Source organism: Diorhabda sublineata, chromosome 2, assembly GCF_026230105.1.
Source record: "Diorhabda sublineata isolate icDioSubl1.1 chromosome 2, icDioSubl1.1, whole genome shotgun sequence".
NCBI classification, from domain to species: domain Eukaryota; kingdom Metazoa; phylum Arthropoda; class Insecta; order Coleoptera; family Chrysomelidae; genus Diorhabda; species Diorhabda sublineata.
Genome location: NC_079475.1, coordinates 3750499 through 3772181, shown reverse-complemented (window position 1 = coordinate 3772181; position 21683 = coordinate 3750499). Strand labels below are relative to the sequence as shown.

General features: G+C 33.1%; 1 protein-coding gene across 4 annotated transcripts in view; it reads right to left on the bottom strand.

Annotated features, from left to right (window-relative positions):
- LOC130453367 (mesotocin receptor-like) overlaps positions 1-21683 on the bottom strand; it is a 178759-nt gene that overhangs the window by 136750 nt on the left and 20326 nt on the right. For all 4 annotated transcript variants that reach the window (XM_056793072.1, XM_056793071.1, XM_056793073.1 and 1 more), the window contains 2 exons: positions 14718-14829; positions 6674-6875 (listed from right to left, as the gene is read on the bottom strand). In XM_056793072.1, coding sequence (XP_056649050.1) covers positions 6674-6875; positions 14718-14739 — 224 coding nt within the window. In that variant the 5' untranslated portion in view covers positions 14740-14829. The remainder of the gene's footprint in view (positions 1-6673; positions 6876-14717; positions 14830-21683) is intronic.

Sequence of the window (21683 nt, the reverse complement as noted above, 5' to 3'; positions counted from 1 at the left end):
TTGGATATTTAATCGTTACATATGTGGTGAATATATTCATAATTTATAGATTATAACGAAAAATTTCTCACATAATAGCTCCTTGATTTGTACGAATCGTATTCTACATTTACGGTACATATTTAATAATTGACTATCCCAAAGTACTTGTTCGTTTATAACTCATCATTAATTAATTTGTGACCATTTGTTCTCGATAAACTATTTTGTGGAATCAATTTTACAACACTTATTTAAGCATGAATCGGAATACTTGGAGTTACTTTTTAATCAATTTAAATGTCAATAATAATGAAATATAATGGTATTTGCACATTTCTTGAAATCAATTACATATAAATAATTAACAAATATTGGTATAATAACCAATGAAACTTTTTTAAATTTCTATTTAGAATATTATCGTATGAAGAATTGAATAAACATATTATTTATATTTTTTCAATATATTTTTGAAGGTCCATAATTACACCAATTCAAGATTTTTCAAACTATACAAATTCATAGGTATCTCTAAAAATATTTACCTTATCACGAAAAGTCATTGAGGTGGAATGGATTTTGGTATTCGTGCACCGATTCCTCCTGGACTAATGAGCCCAAGTTATGCTTTAAAGACATCCGACGGAAGTGGGGTAATAATTTGAACAATATATAATTATGTAATCATAGAATATAAGTAATGAGTTGAGTCTTTCACACGAGTTGTCCACTTTTGAGTTTTGTAATTGTTTTATTCATGAGGGGTGCTGACAAATCGTTTTTAGATAAATAAAAATAAACTATCCAAGCCACCGAATATAATAATCATAATCTCAATTGATTATTGTGAGTATAAATTTTATTATTTTTTTACATTCAATCATATTTCTTATACTGTATTTGACCATAATTTCAGTCCCAGACGATGAATACATATATAAGTATTCGAAAGCTCGGAAAATATATTAAAATTAGTCCACTTTGGTGTTTCCTTGCCAATAAGAAACCTTGTATATATATAATATATATATATATATATATATATATATATATATATATATATATATATATATATGTCGTCGTTTGTCGGGCAGACTTAGAGACTAATGTCCGGTTTAAAGAGCACATAGCTCATCCAAAATATAGACGGACCGAAAAATCGAATACTGCTGATCACGCTGCCATTCATAATTATGAAATATATGTATGCATGTATATATGTACGTATGAATAATGTAGAATTTTTGAAATATGTATTCTTCAATAATGCATTTAAAACTTTTTTAAGTAGAGAAGTCAAGTTGATAGGTTTTAGTTTTCCTCAGTCTTCGAAGTCGATAACTTGGTTATCGAAATATGCGTCAAATAGTGTAATTGTGAGTGTAGGTGTAGTGCAAGTGTGAACAGTCTGTTTAGTGTAAATATAGTACCTTTGATTATAATTGTGAACCATAATTGTTCTGTCTTCAAGCAAGTTATATCAGGTTTGTCGAGCAATTAAGTTTTTTCCCGCTAGATTGGGATTGAGTTTTCCTGGATTTATCTTGTACTATATTTTCTTGAACTGAACCGGACTAGATGACATTATTCTTGATTATTCCGGCCTCGATTGGAATGTGTTTTGGATTAGATTGAATTCGATTATTCTGGATTATATTTGCCTCGAAATTAATTACATTATAATACTACACCTAAGCGGAGTCTAATCAATATTTCATTCGAATCGGAATTTTTGGTTTGATTTGATACTGAATTAATTTTATGGATATTTGTTCCGACCTCATTTTGACAAAAGGTTATCAAGTAAAAAATAGATGTGCACTCAACTGAAATCGGACCTATATGAAACTATTAACGGCATAAATGTGAGAATCGGCTCTCATTGTATCGTAGCTAACAACAGTTGATTGCTTAGAACCTGAGCCACTCTGAACTTGATTAGCAATCTTGGGAAACTTTGAGATCGTTTTCAGCACAGTGGCGCAGAACCTGTTCCGGTTTGGCTCTTAATATTCATTTTTGGATACTTCAATTTTTCGTGGATAATGTGATTCCACTATCCATCAAAGAGAGAGAATCATCAAACGTTTAATGGGTTAACTTTTCATAACTTATCATTCTTTTGAATCACTTACTTCGATTATTATAATATTATGAATATTATGAGAAATGAAAATGAAGGATGATGAATCAACTAGCTCAAAAATCTACAATTGAAATTTTTATAATTTTTATAAAATTATTTCCACTTGAAGATCCTAAAAAAGTTTCATACATCTCATAATGATTAATCTATTTCTGGTTTCAAGCGTTTCTCTCCAAAATTAATGTATTTGTAAATTGTACTCGATAGATAGAATATCATGAATAAGAATGATAGTTTTGTCAAATAAATTGTAACATTTTTTTTCTATACAGTCTAAATTAAGTAAGCCTTCAGTTCTATAAAAATAATATTATGCGTGGTTTTTCTCTCCAAGTTTTCCACTTTTAACAATCAAAAGTGGAGTTTTCCTAAATGCCAAGTAATTTAATCAATTGTGGCAATTGAACCGTTACGTTGTATTGATACAAAATGAAAAAAACTAATTCTGAGCAACGAGCTATCATTTGTTTACCTTTTCCATTCAAAATTAACCTTCAAAACTATTCAAGAGAAACCAAAAACTGTTTTCAAAACAGAAAAAATTTTTTTGTTGATAACTTCATACTTTATGCAAAAAATTCGGAAGTGAGTAGATGGGGTGAAAATAATACTGTGACACTGAAAAATTCTCATACGTCCCCTCGTTTCTGAGATATACGCATTTGGATTTGCGAAATTTCAGTATATTTTTAAATTATACATTTGAACATTATGAATTTTTATTGGGTGATTGACTACTATCTGAATTAAGTAAAAGTTTAAGGTGCCAAAGGTTTTTTTGTTTTTATTTGATAAGTTTCAGGTTAATCAACTAAATTTTTCTACATTTGAACTTTTTCTTTATGTAAGTAACACGATGTTTGACAGTATGCATTTTTAATTGGAAATGTTTGTCTGTGTTTTAACTGAAAGTATTTCCAATAAATACATGGAATCTATGATAATATCTTCAGAATGTCTGTTTATCGCTAACAGTTCCCTTGGCATGTTCAACGATCTGAAAATCTACATATCTACAGGTTGTCCCTGTAAAAGTTACGGATTGTTAATCATTGGGTATGAACCGCACCTGGCCTTTATGAATGTATGGATTTGGGGTCTCTTATACACTGCGACCCAAAGGATTTATTGTATCCCCCTCTTTTGTTGTGATACTGAAGAACCCAATGTTTACAACGGATCCATCAATTCCACTCTTTTTAAAAAGTCTAGAATGTGGGATGCCTTCAATTGCCAGAGATCTTCGTCTTCTACTTCATGCGCACCCAGGTGTAGTGCTTTGGAGTTCTTTAGTGTTTCATACAAAATGTGGAGCTTATCAGATATTTTATTTCCTTTCGATCCTGTGTGTCTTGGAATCCACTGTAGGGTAATTTTGTTTTTATTATATAGCTAGTTTAATTTTTCTAGTCAATTCTGAACGAGTTTGGATTAATGTTTCTGGAGCTTCGAGCTCTAATGGCTGTTGGACTATCGAACAGGTTGATGATCTCCAGTTTGCGATAGTTCCTCTATGGATTGAACTGAACACATTTCCCAATTGCATAACTTTCTGTTTGAAAAATGCTTGGTCCGCTGCCCAGGCTTTCAGAGTGTTTAGTTCTGGGCCCGGGCACTCCTATTCCAGTTTCATCTGCTGTTTGTGATCCATCCGTATACGATTTAGTGACATTTCTGTACATTTCTTGTGAATTTTTTCTCAATTCTATAGTTTTTCGATGCAATCTACTGAGGCATGTTCCAGGGTTGATCATTATTTAGGAAAGGGTTGTGTTTGAAAATGCGGTCTCTGAACATTCTAAGTGATGTTTTCTTTGCCGCGCTTTCTAGTACTATGTGGAGAAGTGGAATTAAAAAAGTTAGAATCACTTCTAGTGTTGGGCAAGATTTCATGGCCCCAGTTGCACATAAGCAAGCCAGTCTTTGTACCTTTAAGAAATTGTTCCGTGGTATTCAGACTAGTTCTAGTACCCCAAGTCACTGCCTTACATGTGATGATTGTCATGTACATCCACCGTAGGATCTTTGGATTACAGGTCCAATTCCTCCCTGCAAAGTTTCTGCACACCATAACGGCTTTTGTGCTTTGTTGATTATCTATTTTTCACGTTTGTTCAGGAGAAGTCCACTATCTAGTGTGAGTCCCAAAAATTTCCCCTCTGTTTTCCACTCGATTACTTGCCCGTCTTGTTTCATGGGCTTGAAGTTGAAATCTTTCTTCCTATGATATTAGGTAGATCTTGTTCGGTTTCACGTTTAGCCCCACCGATCGACACCACCTTTTTGTATAGTTGAGTTCTTAGAACTATGTCACAGAGTGCCCTGTTCCCATTTTTGCTGTTCTATTGGATAGTAGTTGTGCCATTGATCTGTCTACTCTCTCGCATCTAATGCTATTTTGACGCTGTCAAAATAGCGTATTGTCAAAGGCGCCTTCTATGTCAGCTGAATGCACATACTACGTTTTCTTTGTTTGTCAGATCATTCCAGATTCCAGTTGCCAATTGTACCAATGCAGTATCTGTAGATTTGACTGTTTGGTCTGCGAAATGACATGGATGGAGAGGTTTCCACTTTAGAAACTCTGTTCTAGTGCAGGTACAGCCCCTGGCCTTTAGATAGTAGTATAGAATTATTTATTCTACATAGACATATAATCTATTAAAATAATATTCGAATGTATAAAGTCGAAAATATAGATGTATATTACTTTCCAATACTTTCTCACAAAATAAAAAGGTCCTGACCTAGATTCTCTTCAAAAGTACTATTTTCACAACATATAAAATTGTTTCGTTTATCGCATATTTTTTTCGTTTTTAGTTGTTCAGATATTTTGGTAAAATTTAAGTGATAGATTTTTACTCCTATAAAAAATGTTATTGCATCTGGCTATGATAAATCTCCTTTCTTTTAAAGATTTGGTCCTAATGTTATTCTTATTAGAAGCCCATCTATCAACGAATATGTCCCCTTGAAAAATGTTCTGTTATCTATTATCTCCATCGATTCAAGAAAAGTGATGATCCTACAACTCATGTATATAGCTTGAGTAGTTTCGAGGATACGACGTTGCTTTTTAATAAGATATGCTCTAAAGATATAGAAATGTCAAATGGATAAAGTTCGGGACCTTCCATTTCATTTCTTCTATTGTTCTTCAATTTTTTTGATATATTAGTTGTCACCTCTATGTATGGATATTGTTTGTAGGAAATGTCATCGCTGCATTAAGCACATATTTAATTTGATCATCAAACTGGATAAATGCGGATATTTCAAAAGGCTTCATTAACATTCACTATGTTGTCGGTAACAGATTCAAGAAGTCATATAGAAGTATCAACAATTAGCATTTTTTGCTGTCCTATTTCGAAATACATTAAGAATATATTCCAAATCGTACTTTTATGTAAAAAAAAGATCATTTCTCAGTCAATTATCTCTATAAGTGGCTCAATTTTTTAGATAGATTTCCTTCTCTTGCAAAAAAGTTCTTAGAAACAAACTTAAAGGACTATGGAGATATCGCAGCACTAAAATTTCTGTTTCAGATGTTTAAAAATTTGGGCATATCAATTGTTATATTTCTATAATTAAGGTTGCTGATAACGTGAGCAAAATTTCTTTCCTTCAAGGTGATGAACGGTACTCTCTATAAACATAGTTTCTCCTCTAATATTATTTCTAGTAGAGTAGTATATTGAAAACAAGTTGCACCTTCAGAAACCGCATGTTTTCAAATTGACCCATGACGAAGCTGTATGTCTTTTCAGCATTTCAAAAACATTTCTTCTACTGCATTTACACGTGGATTTCGAGGTTTGTATAAAATTTTTTTTGGATAGACTTAATTGATAATAGTGACAAAATTATGGTAATTCCACCTTAGATTTCATGTTACTAAATTTTATTCCTAATTAATTACAAAATAACATCGCCGAACTTAATAACGTATGTTGTAAGCCAAAATAAAATACTCCAATTGGTTATTACAAGTTCAGTAATAACTATAGATGTTTTAATCCGTTCAATATAATCAATAAACCGAATACTAATTGTATGAGTGTGTGATATGAATCTTGTTAAAGAGTTATCAAAAATGCATTTGATAGTAAACTAAATGACATTCATCTAGCATTTTCTACAGCTATTTCATGTTGTGAATAGTTCATCAGTACTAGCCATTTACTTTTTCTCTATTTTGCAACAAATTCAAAAAAAATATATCAGTTATGTTGGCTCCAATTTATAGTTTTAGCTAGTCAGCAATATCTACTCCGGTTAGTTGTCTGCGAAAAAAGTGGAGAAGATCTTCAGTAGATATTATTAAATAATTTATTGGGTATAAACTTGCTGTTTTAATTGTTGGGTACTCATTTCAAGAAATGAATAATTAGAATATTTCAATGCAGTCAGTTATACAGAATATTATCTCTATGAACTCAAGACTTCTCTCTATCACATTACTCTGCAGCAGAAAATTTCCAATAAATTCAGAAGATTCAGAAGATTGATTGTTAAAATGAATTAATTGCAACTCACCTTCTTCTTATCCATAATGCTAGTAACACTATACTGTTTCCTATCACTGTTATAAGAAAAATAATCGCAAGGGTTGCTACTTCAAGTCTGGCTAATTTTTCATCACGGTCGTTTGTCGAATTTTCAACTTCTACATAAGAGTTTGAAGTATAATTCATTATCCAAATCCCACCGATGTACATAGGACGTTGAAGAAGCTCTTCTGAAATTGATATAAAAAGTATTGGGTACTATCATAGCATGGGCAAATTAAGACAAGGAAACTCAATTTCTTTTGGGACAGGAAAAAATGTTTCATATTTTATCTCTGTTGGCAGGTAACAAAATGTCACTTTTTATAAAATTACCCCTTGGATATTGTATAACTGAATACCTAGGTAGACAAAGGTAGATAATCAAATTTAGGATCTTTCATCATACAACATTTCCTTTATTTCAAAAGAACAAACATTAAATGAGCATTGCTTAAATGGCACGCACCTTAAACTATTAAGTACATCTGTCGAATTTTCTTGTGTTGAAATTGTATCCTTTCTGCCATCAAAACTACCGTTGATCTAGTGGGTGTTATTTCAGCACACGTTCCAAACACTTTATTAGCTATTTCTGTCCTCTGTACTACCTATTCATCAACATACCCTTTAGCGACCGTTGATGACTTCTAGCCGCCATGTTTATTTAGTGTCATCAAGACTACCCTAGATTCAACTAAAAGTGTAGCAGACCATCTTCTAAATGAATGACCTGTATATACAAGTTGAAGAAAATTCGCCACTACTTAGGGAGCCTTATAAAACTGGTTTTCACTCACAACCTTATCAATATAGTTTCAATTATGATGTATATCATAAAACAGTAAGCGATTCTTTTTTGATCCTGAATGAAGAAATAAGTACTTTCGGTAAAATTTAACATATTTCAGAATTTTTTTTATTTTTTTTATATTTTTTCTTTCCTTATGTGATGTTTTTCTCATTCACTTATATGATTTCTATTGGTGGGGTGAATTAATAAACACTGACTCTTACATTCTTAATTTATTTGAATACTTCGGACATCACTGAAATAATTCACTTAACTAACTTGAGTGATTTATTCAAATTCTTCGACTCTTATTATTATAAACTAACTAAACTGTGCTGCACAAACTTCTCAAATGTATCCCAAAATATTACTCAAGCCTTCTAAAAAATAAAGAAACAAAACAAATAACTAACTCATAGATACTCGGGACTGGATGTTATCCAGTCCAAAGGGAAAAATAATTTTTCCCTTGTATAATAGATAAATATTGATTTCCAAAAGTTGTCAGCAAAAAAATATGTACCTTAAATATATATTTATACTAGCTGACGCAGCCACCCGTTGCTGTAGCTCAGTAATAATGACCGGGACATCATTCTGTACACTGCTACACGGAAGATCAGTTATAATTACCGCTATTCATGAAAAGAAGATTTATTATTAGTGTTTTTCTTTTCCTGGAAAATTTAACTATTGTCGATCAATGTTTCCTCTTTAGCAACTACTTGAGGTATTAATTTAGGACAAAACCAGAGCGTCAAAACGAATTTATATTTCAAATAAGAAAACCAACAGACTTCAACAGTCTTATATCTCTCTAAATTTTTGAACAATAAATATTATTGTCTTAGGAACAAATCACTTCATTCGAGAATAGTTATTTTCCTAACAAGTGCGGAAAGTGATACTTTCCCGTACGCGACTGCAGTTGTCGTTGTTCGGGCAAGCGGTCAAGTGCGGGAAAGATACTTTACGTATGAGTTAGGAGCATTATTTTTTCTACGACCGTATATACAAAAAACCCATTTTTCAAAAATTATTTTATTCCACCAAACATAATAACACATAAAACTTTAACTAAAAACTACTAATTATTATAAACATTAATATTGAAAACACAATTTGTTGAATTCTGTAGACTAGTAAGAATTGCCGGTCCAGTGGAGTTATTTGGTTTCAACTAGAAGGTGGATGACGTCGATGAGGTTGGTATCGGTTACAGGTCGCATAAAGATAACGAAGACGGTGACGGCAACGGTTTTAAGTTATTTGTAGTACAGAGAATTTTATTTGATATTTTTTTCTTCTGATTTTCGGAGTCCCCCAAATAGCCCTCAGCGACAGTAGTAGACTTCCAGCCACCGAGGCGCTTTAGACTGGTTATTTCTTCACCAAAGTCTGCTAGGAACGTTGCCGTAGAAAGTCTGAAACTGTGTCCTGTATAACGTTCCGGATTAGGTAAATATGCAGCAATCTCTGCTAGCATATTACCAAAAGTGTTTGGTAAGTGGTAGTGGTAGGTGGTCGTAAAGCTGCGTACATTCTGTACAGCGTCAAATCGGTTCTATCATTTATTTCTTCAGATAGTTTTTGGAATCAGAAATTTTCACAACAATTAGGTTGCCTTTATCTTGAACAGTGCAAAAATCTCAAGGAATGTTTGTTTTTTGTACCTTCATACACAGTTTTTGCGAATTTTCCTTGAACATTAAGCAAATGCAGGTTGGTCACACTTTATGCATTTTATTCTGCTTTCCTATTTTCTTCGTAAGGACAAAATCGGTTATTTACTCTGCGTTGAAGTTTATCTGTTCAAGGTCCAATGGAAGATGTTTGTTGACGTGGATTTGAAGCACCATTGTCATTATTTGTTCGCAGATGTCTTTCTGATTTTTCTTTCAATTTAGCTGCCTCTTTTGACCTACTTCTGAATTATGTTCCAGATGGAATATAGGTTATAATGACCCACTAGGTTACAAAGAGGAATTACTCACCGCTGAATGAAGAGTGGCAGTACCCTACCCAAGCTACCTGCGTGGACGCAGTGAATTAGCTGAAGCTCGATGGTACTGGCAATAGCACCCTGAGCAGGGATTAAAGTAAACCATATCTGTCAAATGACGGATGTTCTGGTCAGATAGTTAATACAATCAAATTAATGTTTTCTAGAAAAATTGAAAATAGATTCATTCATACGCTTTTTGGAATAAAACGTTTCGCTAAAATTTGACAGTAATAGTAAAGCATGTTCAAATTGAGCACGAACCAACATGTCAGTGACGCACTTACTTTCAAAATACATATATTATTCGAACCCAACACATATAAAAATTATTCATAATAAATGATGTAAATATTGACATGGAGCTCTTATTTTTTCTATTTTAAATTATTACTTTGTGTACAACATTCCTAGTCAACCTGTCTTTCGCTAACACGAAAAGTTTTGATGGTTTTCCTACACGTGAGCAGGCAACATATAGCTAAGAAAAATATTTTTTCCATACCCAAATCGCAAATCGACGAACAATTGGCATTGTCACTGTACTTATTGTTAAGGTTAAAGTTAGGTTAAGGTTTTTCCGCGGCATTATACTGGAATAAAAAAAATTAAGAGTTTATCATTTGAATAAATAAATTAGATCAAAATTTACGATTGAATAAATTAATAATTATCAAATTATAAAATCAAAATAAAAAATAATGAAAGAAAATTAAGAAATACTTACAAGTTTTCGAGGTGGTATGAAAATTAATAAAACAGTAATAAATAGAATTTTATGTTATTATTCATATTATTAACAATATTTGAACTGAACACTTCAGGATAATAACATAATATAAAATACAATTATAAAAATCATACCCGAAAAATTGTAATGATAATTATTTGTGAATATAAACGAAAATGACGTGGAATCAAACGAAGATTATTCACGGGAAATTCACAGGAAAAATATGTAAAGCCCGACATATTATGGAAGGTAGAGGTAAGCAGAACCATCTCTGTGCTACTCATAGTGTCCATCAAATCCTTTACATTAGGGAGGCACTAAATACATTTAAAAATAAATGTTTTACATACTGTAGGTTTAAAGAAACATAATGACTTCGGCACACTACTTGAGTCACTTTTAATTTCACGTCCATTCGGACAACTTTTCATTGAGTACATTTTTTCCATCATGATTCTATTGTTTGGTGATAATTGACACTTTATAATTAATATTTGATTAACGACTTCAGTCATTTGAAATATTAAATTTTCTAACACTGCATACTTCACTCTCACTCTCAAAAATAACTAAGTTCATATGATATCTAGTCCCCATATGAGATGGTCCTCCTTATCTCTAACCTCCATACTCATCTATAATATAGAAATGGAAATAGGACGTCATCTACCATATATATGTGCAACTAAGACGCCAAACCGCCATCTACTGGGTTTTTATAGAAGTAAACGATAAATACACACTAAAGTCGTATAATAAACATCTAATTTGCTATAACAAATATTGAGATCAATAATTGAGATAAAAACTACTACTCTATCTCCTAAATTGGACCAAATTACAGATACTAAAAAAATTTGATAGAAATTAGTTCAGTAGCTCAGGAGTTTATCGCGAACATACATCGTGACACGAAATTCATATATTAAGATTAGATTAACAGACCAGAATCACAAAAGAATTGATGGGTATGCATTATTGATAATTTAGACAATCGAAATATGGATTCCATGACTTTATTATTAAGATTATATTTATAAATATATTAAATTAATGAACAAATATGGAACAAAGCAACCATAGTTCTTGATATTCTCGATTTTTTTTATTATTTGAACAGTTGGACATTAGAGTCTAATTGTCATGATAAATTGATCTACGCTGTCACACACATGTGTCATAATTCATTATTTTTTTCATGTGATGTCAAAACCATTTTTAATAATTTTTCATGTTACTTCTTGATCTGTCAAAGAGAAGTTATTGCTGCATTTTTTCGAATGAGATTGAAATTTGTTGTTAATTATGGTTTGTAAAAAGCAACCTTTCAAACTTCACCCTTTAAGCGTTATTCTAATCATACTGGGATGTACAATAACTGTTTATTTGCACAATATGGCATTAATGGCCGCAGGCGAAGACGATAAGGGTAAATATAATCAAATGATTTATTCGATAGCAATTAAACATAAGGAGTTATTCGTTATACCATTAATTGATTTATACCATCATCATCAAATACCAAAGTACTCAAATCGTTATCCTGTTTATTGTTTGACGTTAACTTGTTCATGTTAATTGTAAAACAAGGACATACTATTTGTTCACTTCCTGTTCATTTCTAGCAATTTGCTTACGAATTTTTTTCTGCTCATTTTAGTTGGGAGAACTTGAATAGAGTTGATAATTTCACTTAAAGCGGAGTAAGATAGAAATTATTATGGAAAGAAATAGAAAATATGCCTTTTATTTAGTTGTCATCAACATTAGAGTTTAAATTGTATTAAAAAATTTTTGAGAGCGAATAATATGATATTAATACTTATGGGTGTCTAGTAGTTTTAGTCCCCTAGTTCCTATAAGTTATCTCATAGGTCAAGTTATTGATGAGGATAATTCCTTTTAGAATTCTTAACATTCAATGAAAAATTATACCTACTTATTCTTAGAATGCTGCCTCTAGTTATTAGTTTATTTTTAACATACATTTTGAATGATGTATTTGTTTTTCCAGTATAATTGTAGTTGATGGAGAATTTCATGCATGTAGTTGTTTTCGATGCAATTGCCTTGAAAGTGATAACACATTGAATAGTTTCGCGTTTCGAAAAAATGTAGTTTAGACCTCTAGGTATCATATCTTTGAATTTGGTATTAATAACTACTGCCAATTATAATTTGCGTCAAAATAGGGCTCTGATTCCTGTGGTACCCATTCCCTTGTACCCGCTTCCCCTGTTTTTTTTTGCCATCTTCAATTCCTACAAAGTTTTTTCATTTCTTTTCAACTTTTGATTCATTCATATGGTATTATTTATTTATTTGATATTTTTGATCAAGTTTCCAGCATTGGACACTTTTCTCGTCAATATCTTTATCTCTACGATTCCCATATAATCCAGAGAAGATAGGAGACAAATCGGAAAAACTTGTAATCAGTTGATATTGAGATGTGGTTTTTTGCATTGTCTTCGTAAAGCGGCCGCAGAGAAGTTTACATATAATGGTTAAGCCATTTTTCAAAAACTGCTTTCTGGTGTGATAAATGCATTTTTCAGTTACATAATTTCTCGGACAGTTATCAAACGATAACAAACCCAAAATCGTTCAAAAATCATTTTTCGCGGTTTTTTTGGTATGCTAAATTGGATTGACACAGCAGATTTTTGTTGTCGACGGCAAGATACTCTAGTGTGTCGATAGATGTACGATCTTCTTCAAATCCATTTTAAAAAGTCGCAATGTCTTTCATGTAGATACTATTTTTCTCCAAAGTAGTAATTTTTATATTAATCTATAAATCTATAATGTAGATTGAATTTATATTTTTATAATTTCTAATATTTATTATCAAATTAGGAATTGAACTTACATTTTTGTCAACTATCACCGTACACTTCCAGTGAATTTCGATGCTAGTATTGGACTCAGCCCGAACATTTCCGAGAAACGACCTTTGAGCAATTTTTCAAGTTACCAATCGTTTTATAATTGTTGGACTGAAAAGTGAATTTATTGCACTAGACTGGAGTTTTCGAGAAATGACGCAACCACTATTTCTAGACTTTTTTGTGACCTCTTTATAAAGATAATGCAAAGAACCGCATCTCGATAGCTTCTGATTAACAATTTCTCTTTATACCCGTCGATTTTGATCTGAATGCCCTAGACTAATAACTTAGAATAAAGAGAATATATAATATTTAAAACATGATATATTTTTTATTGTCTTTCCTTTTAATTTTACAGTTTCCTGTTGCATCTTTTCTGGTCGGTACTGCTATCTCGTTATATATGTCCTTGTCCGCATATTTAATTAGTTTGTCATTATCTCATCTCATGCCTTGGGCACCTTCTGTTGATTCCATGATTCTTAAAAATTTCTCCTTCTTATGTCTATCATAAATTTGTGTTTGGCAGAATTTGTTCATATGGTAGTTTTTATTCTATTCCTGCTTGTTTTGGATTCTGTTGATAATTTTACAGATATCTTTACAGACGATTAGAATTTCCCTATTTCATTGAATACTCACAAATCCTTTCATGGCCTCTTAACTTTAATATTATATTCAACATAATAACTACAATCAACTGTTATTTATGAAATTTAAGAGGGTGTATTTCTTATCTTTAATAAGCTTAATTCGAAAGAAATCGAAAAAAATTATTGTGTTCTAAAATTATATTACGATTTCTTCATCTTAATAGTTAATGTTTGCTGGTTATGGATCTTATTATAGATTCAAGACCATTTATTGAGCCTGTTCATGCTACCACTACATCAACACTCATAATTGCATTATCTGAGGCTGAACCAATTGATCGTCTCCAGAGACAGTATGTTCAATGCGAACATCACCAATGGTTTCAGAGATACCAACCTAACTCTATTTTTTACAATTGAATGAATATGATTCGTATATGCAGTTCATCTATATTAATCTTGATTGTTTTAGATAAACTATTTACTCTGTTTGTTAAAATACTTCATACATACTTCTATCTCAATTGTCATTAGATCAAGATGCTTATATTGGAAACTGAATTCTTCTATTAATAATGTACTTGAAAATTCATAAATGTATAAATGCATCACTAATTGTTTGCAGTCCAGTCCAGGATTTATTGATAAAATTTCTATGTATGAATGATTTACATTTAGATATTCATTACATAGTTATAATATGTTTTCATATGTTATTTGAAAATGTTCATCAAATATAAATATGACTTTCTTCATCTTTTTAACTTCTTAAACTATTTATTTGTTTTTCTTGATGAATCGTCTTGATTTTAGTTGTCTTTTGATAGAAAATTAGTTTCCAAAAACAGTTAGATATTGCCGTTTCACCTATTTTGGTCTTTATCAAAATATGATGGGACATCAACACAAAATCCGGTTTAACCACAAAAAATCATTGTTGATATAAACAATCAATTATAAGTTACTCATTATTATGAGATAGAAGAAACGGAAATTGAATCATGCATTAAGAATTCCTCACCTTTCAATCGAATTAATCCCATTGCGACGACAATTTGAAGAGACTATCGATTCCAATGCGTAGAGGTTAACTATGCAGAAACTTTCACGAACAAAAAGTGTGCATTCATTCCCTGTAAATAAAGTATTTTTTTACTATCCTCAAAGGATCTCCAACTAATCCAATTTAGTTGATACTGACAAAACCAGACTCAACTAGTGAGAAGGTTCAAATTAATTGTGTTTTAAATAACGAATAACTAACTTTTTGTCGAAAAGATAATCTAAATTTCTGGTTCAGCAAACAAGATGGAGAAAAATCAAGCAACAAAGTACAAGATATTTATGATTTTTCAAGAAGTAACAACTTAGTACGATTTTTATATTCAATATATTTCCATAATAATATTGTATGATATGAAATAGCAGTGGTTACCAGAAAACATTCAGAGTTCGCTTCTATGAATTTCATTTCAATTATCAATAATTTAAACTGATAGTTTACAAACATTAAAATTTGTATTTCGGCAACTTAGTACACGAAATCTGCGTGTGGCCTCAGTTGATTGTCTTTTGATATTCATAGTCCATTAATATAATAGATCATAGTTGTCAATGTTATGTTATATTTTGATTAAGACCGAAGTAACGACTAAACGTGAAAAATCTCTATAAAAAACCCATTGTTAATTAAAATCAATCAAGGTATTGAATATAGAAATGTCTAGGAAATGAGAAATTTCTAATCTATCAACACCTTACTCATATACTATATGTATAATTTTTATTCAGGTGATGAAAATGAAGAAGCACCACAAGAAGGAGAGGGAGGAGAAGGTGAAGGAGAAGGTGAAGGAGAAGGTGAAGGAGGCGAAGAAGGTGAGGGTGGAGAAGGAGGTGAAGGGGAGGGAGAAGAAGAAGGCTGAAGAACTTAGAGAAAACATTTTGTATCCAAATTCGTTGTATCTCCTTAAATCTCTGGTTACATTTTCTAAAAATTTGAAATTTATCAGTTAATTATAAATATATGGTGCCAGTTAATATAAAAATTGTAAAATAGATTTATTTCAATCAATTTCAATACTGGTTGAACTTGAGTATTTATTGAGATCCTCGATTATACAGAACATCACGAGTTGCTTTCTTAGAGCGCTACGAGAAGGTCGCAAGTACGGATTAAAGGACTACTGTATAATCGGTCACTGTTTTTTTTCAGAAAACACACCGGTAAACGCAGGGTCGCCTACTGCGATTCAAACTCTCGCTGACAAAGAAAGTCGTCATATTAACGTGTACCGTTGCAAAAAATGCCCCTTTCGGGGCTTTGTTGCTCCACCTATCTGCCCTTTTCGGGGCTTTTTTTTATAATGAAATAAACCCTTTCGGGGGCAAGTGTTTCAAGAACCAACGTGAGTCCTAGGATCAGCCAGTTTCAGGTGAATATTATTTTCATTTTTATAAAACACTAACAGGCAATCAAAAGGGTCAGGAATTCTTTAACCGGGAGGAAACTCCCTCCGGCAGTGAGTCCGCTGTCGGCTTTGATAGCCAACTCTTGTTAGGTACTAACAAAGGATTTCAATTTTCGAAATCCTTATTCCTTGATCCCACTTGATCTGACTCTATCGATCTTTTTAATTTCACCCATTTCACTTTTGAAAATGCCACGAGTACCCCGTTCCCCTATACAAACCCGAAGTAAACCAGTATCCACCGTCGATGAATTCCCACCACTCCCAACCAACCCCAATTCTCCTTCTGAGGAAAAAACCTTCGCAGAAATGGTCGCAGAACTCTCGCGGTACAATCCACATCAATTCACCCAAATTCGCAATGCCATTGATTATATCGAACGGAAGTCACTCGAGAATAGTAGAAGCTCCTCACCAGCACCATCTGCGGATTCCTATGCATCTAGGGTCTCGCAGAAATCGTCCAACTCTAAATCCCAGCGGGTTGATTATACCCAACTAGGCGCGATCCCCAAAACCAATATTCCCCCTCTAAATTCCAAGTCAATCTCAATACCTCAAAAGCCAAAAAAAATACCCAAAATACCACTAAACCCCAAGCATCCACCTAAACCCAAAAGCCAAATAAAATTACCCAAAACACCACTAAACCCCAAGCACCATCTCAAACCCAGAGCCCCAGAACCCACCAACAACCCCAGACCCCCAGAACCCACCAACAATCCCAGACCCCTAGAACCCACCAACAATCCCAAACCATCACCCAACAACAACCTCAATCTCACACCTCCGCTCAAGGTCCTCCACTTCAAACACTCAATCTGAGAAACCTCCCAACAAAATATACCTCACAGAGAGAGCTCTACAATCTCCTCAACACGCAAGAGCTGTTGAGGGGACAAATGAGCTTTCTCAAAGCTAACCCCAATGGAACCGCCCTCCTCAAAATTCCTTCCACGTTTCATCACGAAACGTTGGCAAGGAAAATCCGTTACGCCATAGGCGACGAGAAAATCGTCGTAATCCCGATAAACTCTCTCCAACGAGTCCCTAACCACTAAAACCAAAAAAACTACCTTTTCTCTGGTCTGCAAGAATGTAGACCAATCTTACACCGAAGAAGAGTTCCTGGAGATCCTCTCTATCCTGAAATTCCCTGTCATTAAAACTTGGAGGATCATAGCTAGATCCACAAATAAACCCACATCCATGTTCCGAATTATTACAGATTCGGAAACCACCTATCATCATGCCCTAACCAAGGGTATAAACTTCCATGGGCTTTCGCACTCCTACGAGGCCTCAAATTCAAACACCATACCCGCAGTCCCCAAATATTGCAACCGTTGCTCATCTACCGGCCACTCCGCAGACACCTGCAATGCCAAACCTATTTGTCCACCCTGTGGTGGTCACAAGCCAGAAAAATGCCCAAAAGCTAACTCCCCTACCTGTAAAAATTGCGGTGGACCTCACCCCGCCTTCCACCCCCGCTGTCCGATAAGGATTGAAACTCCGAAAGCCCCCCAGGATACAGCCCCAGTCACCCTAGAAAAACCTCAAACCCCTTATGACCTGTCTACTGACACTAAAATTCTAATTGAAATCCTGGCAACAACAATAATGAATGCCATCCCTACTTCTCGGGCGCTAGTAGCCGAAACGATACAACGCCTCATTCCCCCTTTTTACGGTTATAATTGTACCGTAACCAGCGGCGTGGGTAACCGCATCCATTTCGCTTTCACCCAGAAACCAAACACGTCCCACTGAAAAAGTGTAGGTTTAGCCCTAGCAACACCATTTATGTCAATACTGACATAACCCCCATTCCAAGCCGCCTAAATGACCTCCAAGCCCCTTCTAATTGATTCGATCCATAGAATCAAGAATTCCGTTGCGAAAGAGACCCTCCTCATCCTTCCTCAATTTCCTCAATAGTAGCTCCCATATCAATCAGATAAATTCCTACCCCCAACACACACCCACATTGTCATCCATCGTCGGAGTTGCAGGTTTTCTGCGGTTTCCCTGCAACCTCGAGAACCGATTCTCCAGACAAATGTCCGACGATAGGGAATAATACAGCCGCAGCTGTACCAGCCCACCCCCAATTAGATTAAGAAAAAACAAAAATAAACAAAAAAAATATATAAAAAGAAAAAAAAAATCTTGAACAAAAAAAAAATATAACTGCACCGCTAGAAGCAGCCGAGCAAACACTCCCCAACAAAATACGCACACACCCAGCCCTGCAGAGGAAAAAATTCCTATATCAGGGCTTAAGCAAATCATAACCAAATTACAAAAAAAAAACCTTCCTTCCTAATTTTTCACAACGAATCTCTCTCTCTCTCTCTATACAGAACATTATGAACAAATATATGATAGTTATTATTTTTGTTTACTTTGTGCCCCTCAATATATTCATATCATATTAAAATTAGGGCTGGCTGAAAAGTAATCAGATGATCTAGTCAAAAACAAAATCTTAATTACTTTGAAGAAGTCTACTGAAAATATAGACCTATACAGATATATCGTTATCAACTCGAGCATGACAGTTATTTTGAGCATTCGATTTACATTACTACTCCATACAATTTAAATGAATATTTTAAAGATTTTTGAAAATTGAACTAAATCGCAATTCTTTCACTCTAGCCCACATATTCAACGAATAGAGCTGATGCTACGCCGGCAATATCTAAGCATTGTTATAATAAAGCTTGTAAATTTCTTGATTTTAGGTCTCTGGTTTCAAAATTATTTTTTTTTCAATAATTTATGAAAGATTGATAAAAAATTGACGTTTCGATTTAACAGTCTTCACACTACTACCCGCCCGAGATACAAATCTATATTTAGAAGATTCCCGACTATGGTATTAGCTCTGATTCAATAAATGACGAAATCCAAGGGCTCAAGTCTAAACTACTAATCTGACATCCGTCACAAAAAAGTTTGTTCTGATGTAAGCATTTATGTCCTCACTCAAATGAAATTGAAACCAATAGACTTTAAGAGTGATATTATAAATCTTCAATTTTGTTTAAAAAGATATTTCACCATGTATCAATAGAGAAAAAATTGAACTTGAAACTTGTACAATGCTATTTATAATACATACTGAGAAAGTTGATGGAACTTGATAACATGAACTATGCTAGAACCCTGAGTTAAATTTTTTTTACACCAGATATCTTTTAAAACGTATCTAGAAGCATCCTGATAGAATTGATGAAATCGCAAGATATTAACATTCATCAAAATTTCACCAACCGAATTATAACTTTCATTGGTGATTTTCCAAAAGTCGAAAAAGTTCAGATAACACAAAAATAGCACAGAGTGCACCAATGAGCGCAATATCCAACCATTTTCACTTCCGCATCATTTTTATAAACTTGTTATCAGAACGACTTTTCTAATGCTCTATATTTAATCTGTTTATATGTATAAATCGTCTATGATGGGTGGTTTGTGGTCCTAAGGTGAAATGATAACTATAAAAAATCACTATGTTGCTGTTCTCAAAAATATCTTTCATTTTTGATCCATGTTTCACAGAAACAAAGTCAAAGAGTTTTTTAATCAATCTTGTACAATTTATACTGTATCTAGTGTGCATATGGTGATATTTTCCAAAATTATTCTCTCATAACAATATGGACATCAATTAAGTACACCATCTTAAAATGTTCCAAAAGTATTAACGTTGATTACCAATAAGAATTAATAACTTACATTGTTCTGATAAGCAAGGCTTATGTCATCTAGCGACTGCGACGTACTTCCGCTGAGAAACAAATCCACACTGGAAATCCATATTGGCATGGAACTTAAAGACGATCTCTAGAAAATAAGTTCACAAGATCGACGCAAATTTGCTGAAATTCGTTAAGATCGACGCAAATTTGCTGAAATTCGTTAAGATGGACTCAACCCAAGTGTAGTAGGCGTCAGACAAACATAAAAAAGAGACATATTTTTCACATGAAAATGGCCTAAGCAAAGTCGTGAAAGGGACTAGTGCCAGTGGTTCGATTGCCAGTGGCAATCGAAAGAGAATTTCAGGAGGTACCAAAACTATCTCAATGCTCCTTGAGGAATTAGGAATGACATCGACATAGTCACAGCCAATTTACGATCATACATAAATATTACGAGAAGTTTACCTGAAAATTAAGCTGTAATTCTCATTAGATCGAAGTCACTCAATGTAAAATTCACCTTACTTCATACTGAATCAGGACATTAACTGGAACTGCAGAATGCTCAAATACAATTAAATATCAAAATCGGAATGAAAATATTAAAAATCAATGAAGAGAAGCTAATCGGCACCTGACTTGGCTCTGGTTACTGCCGATAAAATAAAAGCAGATATCTTGATTATTTCTGAAACTAATAAAAAACAAAAAAAAACTCCATATATGATATACAAATTGACACACAAAGGTTATAAGCCAAAACAAAACAAAAGAGAGGAATAGCTAAAAACCGATCTAATTTGCCTCATCAACATTTGTATGAACCATTTTTTCTCTAAAATAGAGATATTATCACATGAAAACCTTGAGGGAGATTACTGGAGTCAGCAAAAATTGATCAATCGGCGACTACAACTATATTATTTTCGAGGTTGATCATCAAAGCTATTAATAAAAACGATGTAGTGAAACTTTTTAACGAAGGAACATTAGAAAATTGGAGAAACAAGAGCTTGTTCACGCACAATCAAAAATAACGACTTTAGTGAAGTCGTTTCGCCCAAATCGGTATTCATTGCATTTTCAAGAAGCGGTGTATATCAAACAGAATACCAGCCTATTAGTGGACAGTAAAAATATCACAGACGCGCAGATAATTCGTAAGAAACTGAAGACTATACAGAACACGAGGTTATCAATTTTGTAATTGTAGTATAGGATGAATCACCATTCAATGTACATGATATGGTTCTTCTATGAAATTACACTCAAGGTACAATACTTACCGTGTCTATGATTTATAGAGAAAATTGCCTCAGATGGGATTAAAATATGCAAGTTGTTTTTTGACAAAATTTGGTAGATGAGAGTTTCTGAAAAAAATTTCAAGGTAGGATTTATATAAGCAATTCAAAAATTTTCCTGACATCTGAAAGTGCGAAGGAATATTTCTCAGAATAACTGTGAAATTACCACTTAAATTACATGTGACAAAAGTCAATCGAATTATTATGCCGGAGCTCCATTTCAAAATATTCTATGTAGAAAAATGAAATATTCCTAAAATATTGCATATCTAATTACAAAAACAGTTCGATGGTTCGTAGATAAACTGAAACAAATTGAAATATTGACTCGGTGATTGATGTTTTGGTTATCTTTCAGAGTAGAAATGATATTAATAAATTTTTAATCTGTAAGTATAATTGAATTATAGTTTATATGACGTCTCCCGCTATCAACTTCACTCACAATATACCTAGACTTCTGAAGGTTGCTTGACATGATGCAATATAATATTCA